At 32.2% G+C, this 11,360-nt stretch overlaps 1 protein-coding gene across 2 annotated transcripts in view; it reads right to left on the bottom strand.

Moving 5' to 3' along the window:
- Nucleotides 1-6,465: 6,465 nt before the first annotated feature.
- The window catches only part of LOC121124342 (uncharacterized), a 182,138-nt gene continuing 177,243 nt past the window's right edge, over nt 6,466-11,360 (bottom strand). For both annotated transcript variants that reach the window (XM_071890828.1, XM_071890829.1), the window contains one exon: nt 6,466-7,009. In XM_071890828.1, coding sequence (XP_071746929.1) covers nt 6,879-7,009 — 131 coding nt within the window. In that variant the 3' untranslated portion in view covers nt 6,466-6,878. The remainder of the gene's footprint in view (nt 7,010-11,360) is intronic.

The raw sequence follows: 11,360 nt of genomic DNA, 5'->3' as shown, positions 1-11,360 counted from the left end.
AGATTTCTTAAGAATAAAAAATCCATCTGGAACCATGGTCCTTGGTGTTGTAGAGCCTTCCCTCCCATTTTTATGGAGAGGAATGAGCGGTTCAATGTAAATGCTTACATTGAGCTTCTACATAAAGAAAGTGCTATTTTGAGCCAGAGAAAAGTTCCGGGACAGTTTTATTTTCACTCAAGATCACCGTTAAGATCCAGGTCTTCCTAAGAGACAACTTTCTAGACTTTTGGTATCTCCCTTGGACTACTCTATCTAGACACTTTTAGAGGAGAGGATGGTTGCTACTTCTAACAGGATTTTCCCGTATCCAGAGGCTTCCATCAAGAAGAAGTGGACCAAACTCGAGTCTACATGTTATAGGTCTGCAAAAAGATTTAGTGAATTAATTGTACTTCTAAGCACTATTTTCAGATGATTTTGTTAAATAAATGTCCTTAGAAAAGCTCTCGTTTAAATTTTACTCTTGAAGAATTGAAAAAAAAAATTGTGTACCACTAGATATCTATAACACTGGTCAGCAAAATTTAATTTCTTATAGAATTTGGGCTGATAATTCCGAATATATGCTTAGATTTGCCACATCACATCAAGTTTTTGTGATATCTGATATTTAACATTTGAGGATGTTTACATAAAAAAGCCAATAATTATACCACGTGTTCCTATTATGTATGTATCTTTCTCTCTGTTTGACTCGAATACTTAACGTGTTTTAATATATATCTCGATATGTTCTAGCTCTTCCTTTAGTAATCAATATATCCTTTATTTAATCCAATCTATACCAGTAAAACTCTCATTGTATATTATTTCTTGTGTTGCTCTCATTTGGATTTAGTAAACGTTAGAGATTATATATTAAATATTCTTTAAATCACCATCATAGCTGTTTACGAAATGCCAACACATCTGTATAAGTGTATAAGCTACCCATGTCTACATCCTCACAGATAAGAAAGTGCTGTAGCGACCCACATATAATCTGCTATATCTGTGGATGCTTCATTTTATTACCTCAAAGACGAAACATAACTCACTTCGTTAAGAGTGTGTACCTTGCTTATTTTAAAGTACCGCTTGGAGACCAAAACCAAAAATGGGCACCTCACAAAGTATGCACGAATTGTCTCGAAATTCTGAAATCTTGGTATCAAGGAAAAAATGCAAAGCTCAAACCCCACCTAGATGATTGCTACTTCTGCCTTGTAAATGTTAAAGGATTCAATAAAAAGAACAAGCGATAGATGCATGACATACCCTTGCATTTCCTCTGCAATACGGCCAGTTCCTCATTCGGACGAAATAACTGTACCTGTTTTCACCAAGTTAGCAGATTTTGATGATGAAGCACATATTTCAGTCGATGATGATGATGAAGAAGATACAGATGCAAATTACACACCATTGGGTTCATTGTTTGGTCAACCTTTTCTGTATAGTCAACCTGAATTGAATGAACTGATTCGAGATTTGAATTTACTTAAACAATCTGCCGAGTTGTTGGCTTCAAAACTGCAAAAGCGAAACATGCTTGCTCAGGGCACAAGTGTCACATTTTTTCGTAACAGAGATGCAGAACTGAGGAAGTTCTTTGATTCTAACAATCAATTTAAAGTGTGTTTTACTTCACAATGGTAACATATAGGGATTCATCTCTAGTGGACACTCAGTATTCATGAAGAAGGAGTATGGAAACATCAAAATAGTACTTGAACGATTGAAATACCTCGATCAACAGTGGTTAATCTGTGTGGATTTAAAAATGGTGAACTTCCTTTTGGGTCAACATGGAGGTTAAACAAAATACCCTCCTTTCCTTTGCTAGCTGAGAAGGATCACTGGACTATAATGGAATGTCCATTAAGGCATACGTTGGTACCTGGAGAGAAGAATGTCATTAATGAACTACTAGTTGATCGAAAAAACATCATCCTTCCACCATTGCACATCAAACTCGGTATTATGAAGCAGTTTGTAAAAAGTCTTGATCACAATGGTGATTGTTTTCAATACACATGTTCAACCTTTACGAGTCTTAGTGATGCGAAGAAAAAGGCAGTGATATTCGACAGATCCCAGATCAGAACATTACTCAGGGACATAGATTTCATTGAGAGGATGACCGCTGTCGAATCTCGAGTGTGGACTGCAGGGTTTTCTTGGGAACAAGAAAAACAACAAGTACCAAGAGACTGTGGATGAACTTCTCCTTAGTCTATGAGAGCTCAGGTGCAGAATGATCATCAAACTGGACTCCTTACACGGTCACCTGGACACGTTTCCAGACAACCTTGGAAATGTTAGCGACGAACAAGGTGAGAGGTTCCACCAAGACATTAAGATCATGGAAGACAGATATCAAGGTCGTTGGGACTCGCATATGATGCCTGATTACTGCTGGAGTTTGATGAGGGATCATTCAGATGCACTACATAAGAGGGCGTCATAAAAAAGGAAGTTTACCCAAATTTGAACTAATATGTTTGTCTACAAACAAAAGTACACTGTTCCTGCATCTACTAGTTTGATATAACATTCTATGTTTGTAAAAATATTGAATTTTGTCAAATATGTGTTAGTACTTTCATGTTCTGTATTTTTCTTTAGTTTTGTATGTTTAAAAAAATTAGATTGTTGTGTCTTGTATTGAAAAATAAAAATAAAACCTTTTTAATCAACCTATAGTTCAAAAACCAAATGTGATGACCAACAACTAGTGACACCTTGAAAACAGCAGCCAATATGCAAACAAAATCACAAAAAACAAAAATAATGTATTATTTTTCTTTCGTAAATTATGGATTTTTGGTGAGTATTTTTTCTTCACCCCGTTATTCAAAAACTTGATGTGATAGGCAAAAACTAAGGACAGATTTGGATTCAACAGCTAAAATGGAGTTATATTCACTTTAAAACCCCCATGCAAGAAAAATTGTGTAGGATTTCCCCCGAGAAATCCCTTGAATGTCCATTTTTTGGCATTCCTAACTCACTTCGGGTATAGGACGAGTCATCTTGTGCCCATGGAGCTTAAAATAAGGATACATGTGCAGGCTATGTAAAATGACAGATCTCTCAATTTGACAAAGATATAGAGCGGTTTTTGGGAGGCTTTTTTTTTTAACCCAAAAATCAAAAGTTGAGTGAATTTTTAGCCGGTGCACTGTCTTCTTGAAAAGTATAATTTCTTTCTTGGCCAACAATATACAACCAGCGAATATAAATTAAAAGCGCAGAACCAGTACAATTGCACTGCTGGATTCGCACGAGGTCAGCCGGGCCTGTCAATGCTTCTGTAGGCGTATGACTAAGGTCATCAAGAGAGGCAGATCTCATTATAAATGATAAAACATTATTAAATATAGCTCTTAAATATTTAAAAAAAATGATGGCTTTACTCAATCTAGTTCGTTCGTTATAAACCTTTTAAGATTTTCTCAATTTTTCTACTTTTCTTTTCTTGTTTAATATGCCACACGGAGCTTAAGCTACGTCCCCTCGTTACAACGTTGTTCATTCTTAGATCAATTTTTAATTACCAAACTACAAGATATTTTTAGAGTGATATCCATTTATTTACTTTAATAATTCCCTCAATTAAAAAATTCCAATTTTTTTAAGAAACCTCAAAATTAATAATAGCATCATTCTAACTTATTTACACTTTAAAAAGCCTCAAAGGAAATAAAAAGATGTATTGTTATTTTATATGAAGTTTGCTTCTTTTTTCTTTCCTTTTTTGTAGGTGGGTAAAACTTTTTGATTTAAGAGTTTGATAGTTATTTATATGTGGGGGTGTATTATAGTTTTTTTTTTATTTCTTGGATTTACTATTATTATCCAACATGAAATTTTCTATATCTTTTTGTACACTCAGATAAGAACTGTACATGGGTCTTCAATTTACAACAGAGAAAAAAAAATCTCTATATGTGTCTGTAGAGGGAAATTCATTGGATTGTTAATAGCATGGTTATTAATTAGTGTTTACTTATAGTAATTCCTCCCAAAAGAATTAGGATTAAATGATAAATCCTTATTTGAACATAATGTATAAGTAGACTAATTAATGAATAAATAAATATAAAGAACTTCCTTGGGAGATCCATACAGGCTGTAACATTGTTCAATCAAAAATGGAAGTTGCAAGAAGTGTGTATGGGCACGAGTTTAAGGAATATTAGATTGAGTTATGAAAATAAAATAGTCTTATGAAAAAGTTAATTTTTCTTTTATATAACGCAGTTAATGAAGTTGGTAAAGAAGAAACTACAAAAATAAACGTATTTTATTACATGATAAACAGCTGTCCAATTATAACAATTATGTTATTTCAATGTTATTAAATGGATTGTATCAGTTTGGCAATCGTACATATGTCCATTATAATACTACAAATATTTGTGTAAATAAAAGACATTAAGGCAAAATATATCCTTATTTTAAAATAATATTAAGAACAAGAGTTTGGGGTTTTTTAAATATATAATTGGTTATTTTTTTAGTAAAAATATTAAATTGAAATAAAAAAATATCTAAAAAAACAACAAAGAAATGACTTTTAAGCAAAATAGTTAATTAAATTCATTAGTTTTGATTAATATTTGCTAAATATGTGAATAAATTCACGAAAAAAAAATATCAGGATAAAAAAGAATTATATGCAATCAGATTCAACGCACAGTGAGCTGAGACAGTATAGTTTTGCCAAAAAATACACCATCAAAATGATAACCAAAATTCAAAAGCTGTAGCATCTGGCTTTCAGAACCTGTTGAGAATAAAATAATCCAGGCAAAGAACCGTAGTTGTTAACTTTGTCATTTCTAAATGTGGTCGAAAACATGATTTTAAACCACCTACAAAATGGTTGTTACTATTTGTTGAAGCTTCTGGTAGGCATATGATTTTATATTTTTTTCATATAATATGATCTTATCGTGTAGATACTACTCTCATCTCTCAGAATTGTATAAAACCACAGATTTAACATCATTCTCACAGACTGAGATATATAAATCTATAAACTATCTCTTGCACTTTTATACAAAGTGCTCAATTTCATTTTCGGATTTGTATTGTCCTTATAATTATATAATATTTTTTAACAAATTTTAAACTTATTGGGAATATTTTATTTTGACCGAGTACTCTAGAACCTTTGATTAAAATTATTTAGTGACTAGTAGAAACTAAATTACAAATTCTGAATATTGAACATGACGATTGTTTTGAGAACCCTATTCATGTATTCCGAGTGGTTTTCGTCTCTGTTGACTCCGCTAAAGATGTGTGTGAATGCATGATGAGATGACACTCAAGCCTATTCATTGGAGTAATTGAGTCCCCTTCTCTTCTTCACACAGAAATCACCGACATGACTCAAGATCAAGTGGATTATCGGAGTGATATCCAGTTTTCTCAATATAGGCTTTGGAGAGGACAGAATCTCTGTCCGTCAACTCCATTGCCAGCCTCTTGATACGACCAAGAGTCCTAGGAAGCTCGGTATTTTTGAAAGGATTGAAAGCCTCACGGACATAGCAAGGATGCTAAGAACTGCAAGACTGAAGTCCAAGGACGATGTTGCAAATCTTCAAGTCCATCGAGACAAGGAAGTTCAAAGAAGAGAGGCTGAGGTAGAAATGAGGCTAGAAACGTTTTCGTATATTTCTAGTACATTGAGGAGAATCGCAAGGGGAAAACACCTCTACACTCCCGAGTCTTTGAAGCCCCTGGATGGGCCTGTAGGAGAATTGTCTTTCTGTATCACACTATGAACCTTTTAGTACATATTTTATAATATCATTTTGAATGAACTGCTCTCTTGGTCTTTTTCCTCTGATCCAAGGCCTTGATCACGTCATGAACTTTTGATATTTGAAGAAGGAAATTATCTTACATGCGGAGTGTTAGGGAAATTCTCCTGATTTTTTCCCATGTTTGGATGACCAGATACTAAAAAAAATGTTAATAAATTCGACTGCTAACACATTTAGGCTTGCTGCAAAATATTTAAAAAAATTATCACATGACCTCTTCAAGTCTCAAAGTTTATTCTGGATTTTCCTTGTCTATCCTGTAGATACAAATTAATATTAATAGACCTTTTTTAGTGAATTATCGACTTTTATTAATATTTATGGGATGAGTTAAGATCACCAAGAATTTCTTCTATAGTTTCAAACCTATATTTGATTTAAAAAAACTTATATTGGCCCATATATAACTCACTCACATAACATTCATCAATTTATCATTCTTTAATCATTATAATCAATTTTTGCAACATAAAATGCAGTTTGTGGTACACTCAAATCAAGCTACTAAGAATAGTTTGTATATATAAATGGAAGCTAATTTGTTAAAGAATACAAACGTAATCCACACTCAATTTTCATTATCGATATTGCTTGCTTTTGTATTGATTGGCTTCACATTAAATGAGTTATTTATATTCTATTTTATTTATTTGCATGTATTTCTAAATATTATTATGGGGTACAGTAGTTTATACAAATTAGTAGTATACGGAAAATTTCAATAATATCTTTGGTCCTTGAAAAATGAAAACAAGAAACTGTACTCATTACAATATGATTAATAGTTCTCAGCATATTAAACTGTACTCATTACGATATGATTAATAGTTCTCAACATATAAAACTGTAAAATAATTAAGTATTAATTGATTAATTAAATAAAAGGAGTGGTTCCCTTCATATAATACACACATTAAATTGACAATATTATACAAAATATATATATATTAACGAATGTATTTACAAATATAATGTAACTTTTTGTAAGGACACTTGAAGGAAAATATAGAACCAGTGGATCCAATCAGAAAAAAGAAGTTTTGTCGCGGAAAGTCATCCCCCAGAGTCGCTTTTTGGAGGTTTTAGAATTATTTCTTTCTTCAGTATGCCGGAGGTGGAGGGATGAGGAGGATGTGACGTAATATAAGAGGTTACCATGTTCAGAGGTGTATCAGCTAATTCGCCTATCAAAAGAAATAAAAATTTAATTATTATTTACGTAATACAAATTAAATGTTTTTTTGTATAACTGTAAATTGATCAAATCTGAATGAACTGAATACTATCAATTTTATTTTTAATGTGGAACAAACTTAACAACTAAATGATAAAAAAAAGGTATTATAAATATGCAAGGGATTCATAGGTTTTGAATTAAATCTTACTGTGTTCTTGAAAAACTTTGCAAATATATATATATATATAGAACTAATGAATTGGGCAGAACCTCTCACTCGTAACCCTAGACTCAAATTTGTGTATAATATGTCAAAAGAAACCCATATACATTGGTGAAATATTCAATAAAAATATACATTTCACCTTATATGACAAAATGGAAAGAGAAATCATTCTCGTATAAATAAAGTTCAAAAGTAGAAAAATATGGCCAAGAGATTGTTTTCTTCATCTTATTGGATATTTTTTTAATAAAACAGAAGGTTCTTATAGATTATATTTATTAATTTATACCTTTTCATCCATGGCTTTTTGTAGGTGTGTGTACTTTAGAGTCCAATACAAATAGAGGAATTCAATTATCTAGAACTGAATTTTTACAAAAAATAGATTTCGACATTGCTTTGACAAAAATCCTTTATTAGAACTTATATAGGAATCGGAGCTTCAATCTAATATTTTACTAAAATATTGCATACTAATATAGCCCATGTTCATGAATTTATCTTCCTGTTTTATAAATTCTTTATGCATCCTGAACATACATATTTTCAACAAGTATATTTTCTTTGATAATCCTTTTTATATGATAAATAGCTCTTGGCCTTTTGAATGATTGTCTGCTGTAAACAGTGCCACCAAGGAAGATCCGAATACGTTCAACAAGTTCCCCATTAAAAAATTTCCTTGAAACGACCTTGTTACTCACATTTTCAACTTCCAATACTTCAACAACAGCTTCGATGTTTTCTAGTATCATTTTTAATATTTTTACTCTACAAAATTGGATAATTCCAATAATGAAATTGACTGGATTTAATAACAGGTCTTTTGCTTAAATTCATAGAGAATAAATGTTAAATGCAACCTTTTTATTATCACTCATTCTAACTACTTATTTTTCAAATTGAAACATTAAAATAACTAATATCCTAGGAAACTATTTTTTATATAGAAATTCAAGAACTTTTCATAAATTCAGCCCATGCGCACCGTTTTTGAAATTGAGGTAGGCCATTAACTGTAATTTCAAAAAATATTTTTATTTGAGGCAATTCCATAATTTTAAATTAAGAAAAAAAGGACAGGCTAGGTTAAAATCTCTAAACTCTACAAACAGCTTGAAGGCGTAGTCGAAAAGGTTGACGTCAGATGAATACAAGGGCTATATTTCTTGTGTACCATAAATTGATGTTATTGCTCAACAATCTTTGAGTAGCTTTGGTAATGTGGACAAGAGAACCGTCCTCTGGAGGACCACATTATCATCCAAAAAATAAGTCCAAAACAACAGGAGGAAGCAAGCCTCCAGATTTTATTTACTGCATCAAGAAGCGCGTGGATCATGTCACCAGTTCGACGTTCAGATGCCGTTTTCTTGATAACTTAAAAAAAGATAAAAAAATGACATTTCTACGCAGTCCTAAGAAATGCTCGACTTGTCTAACTTTATTTATGTCCGTCTCTGAATCCGAATCTCTCCATTTTCACTTAGCCTAGTTCACCGATTTTAGCGTTGCACCCGATACACCAAAATCGTTGTACTATATTTTAACAAATAACTTAAACAAAGTCCAGGTACATCCACATTTAATTGCATCAGTATCACATTAGTAACATTATACCAAACAACAGAATGGTAGAGGAAAAATTTTACGACTCAACACATTAATTTGATAGACTTGTCAAAAATCATGTTTCTTTAAGAAGGACAATAAACAGAAATGAACAATGGTACAATTGAAAATTAAATATGCGTGTCATTTTGAAAAGTTTAAATACTTTTAAGTTGTGTAATGAATTGCATTGTATTTCATACAAAATAAATTTCTGCATATATTTCTTTCAATTATAATATCAACAACAAAAGAGGAGGAAAATGATGGAAATAAAAGTTTTATATAAATTTGGGTAGCCTTGAAGAAAATAATATTATGTTTTGTTCATGTTACAATTTATGCGTCTCATTCAATTCTAATATCACTTATTTAAATTACTAATAGTTCAACAATATTTCTTAAATTAATTAATTAAGATAGTTTTAAGGTTATTTCAAAGGTTATCTTCTTCTAATATTAATTTTTAGGGTGGATACTAGTATGTGTTATTTTGAAGGTGATCTCTTAATTTGATTTTCTGCTGTGTACTGATGAAAAGTTTTAGCCTTCAAAAGCAGTTTTTTTAACTTTATAGCTATCTGAAAATGACTTTTTTTAAACAAAATTATCAATTTGCAAGGATGTCTAGTGGTTTCAATTTTTTAATTATGATGCAGAATTTCAAAAGCTTTATGTAAGTTCATTTCCTTTATATAATCCTGATTTTTCATTTTGAAGAAAAGCAAATTGTATCCGAAAGAAATACTTCGGATTCTCAAATGATCAAAAACACTGTACTGACCTTCAAAACCAATCCAATATGTATCAAAGCCCTATCTTAAATTTTATGACAAGTGGTTGAAGTAATATGTAGAAAATACTGTTATCTGGAGTGACACATAGTAGGGCAACCGATCATAAGGGAAACTATTTATGAAGTAAAATGAAAAATGAATTTGTTGGAAAGTAATAAAATATTGCTAAACTTTAATGCAAATTCTATAATGAGCATTTTTTTAATATTCGTTATGGATATTTTGGATAAATATAGATTGATGTAGCTATGTATAAATTCACTTTCTGGATAGAATTCAGATTGATCATGAGTGAAGGTGTACATTTACATAGATAGGCGATCAATACCTTCAATAGTATCATAAAATGTATTCAGACTAATTTAGCCTTTACTTCTTTCTTTTTTTTTAAAGAAGGCATATTTATCATGGGAAGAAATTTCCTTCACCTTAAGATATAGTCGAATACCCTCGGATTGTCCTGGGGGTAGTGTGGAATTGCTATAAGCAACCGCCGGTGTGGCACAAAATATTTTGCTTGAATTTCATTTGAGGAAGTCATTTTTCTCCTAATTTATTTAGCAATGACATGTATTGTTGGACGTTTCCAAGCCCTCGGGTTGCGGGTAGGTACTTGGGGGTACCCCTGAATCCTTAAAACCGCCGCCAATTAATCCAATACCTCGAAGGCACCCCTTTAATACAAAAAAATAGATTAAATCCCCGGTTTTCAAATTTAAAACCACATTTTTTCCGTATTTTTAGCCATTTATCTATTTTTTCATATAAATGATACATTTACTTTAAATAACATTTTTGTATAACAAGAGTCATATCAATAATTGTTTTTTTCTTTAATTTTGTACTGGGTACATTCCATTTGAAATTACTTTTTGTTTTACTTTTTGGAAAGGTTAGAGGATATAACGGATTTCTGTTGAAAATAATTTATGTATTCTTGTGAGTAAATGGTAAATAGAATATAATTTTAAAAATTATAGTTTTGTTTAAACAAATATTTATATTTCATAAATTGATATTGTGTTAATATTCATCGTGAAGTTTGATCAAAATACGCACGATTTTCTCCCAGGCAATTTTCCTCCAGGGCAATCTTCCACGGGATATTTTCCCCAGGACAGTTTTCCTATATAAAGAAAGCGGGGATCAAATTGTCGCCAAAATATTTTTCTACAAAAAACAACACAAAATTTACATTTTTTAACTTTTTTATGGAAAATCAAAACTATGACGAGCATATAGGTATAAAGTAGCCATTCATTTGATATAATCACCGTTGGCATCAATAACGGCCTCAATACGGCCTCTCAACCGGCCGCAGGCTCTTCTGACCATCACATTGTCCATGTTGCCGAATACCTCCTTGATGGAGTCCATCAGGCTGGCCTTTGTGCTATGGGGATTTCTGTTGTTATGTCTTTCGACATAGCCCCAGACAAAATAGTCCAAAGGATTAAGGTCGGGAGAGTTAGGAGGCCACTAATCCTTGGTTACGACGTCCTAACAGTTCTTGGTTAACCACTGCATCGAGATTTTGGACACATGGCAGGGTGCTAAGTCCTGTTGCCACACCCAGGGCCTGTCTCCGGCCTTCAAGTACCTAGTAGGGTCATCCTCAACCATCTTCTTCACCTTGTCGACAAAGTCAGTGTCCCTGACCTTCCTGTCGGCGCCCTCCTCCTTGGGTGCCCTCTTTATGGTGGCATCAACATCCCAGGTGTCCT

The sequence above is a fragment of the Lepeophtheirus salmonis genome, chromosome 9, assembly GCF_016086655.4.
Source record: "Lepeophtheirus salmonis chromosome 9, UVic_Lsal_1.4, whole genome shotgun sequence".
NCBI classification, from domain to species: Eukaryota; Metazoa; Arthropoda; class Copepoda; order Siphonostomatoida; family Caligidae; genus Lepeophtheirus; species Lepeophtheirus salmonis.
The sequence above is the reverse complement of the archived record's forward strand: the minus strand, read 5'-3'. Positions and strand labels throughout refer to the sequence as shown.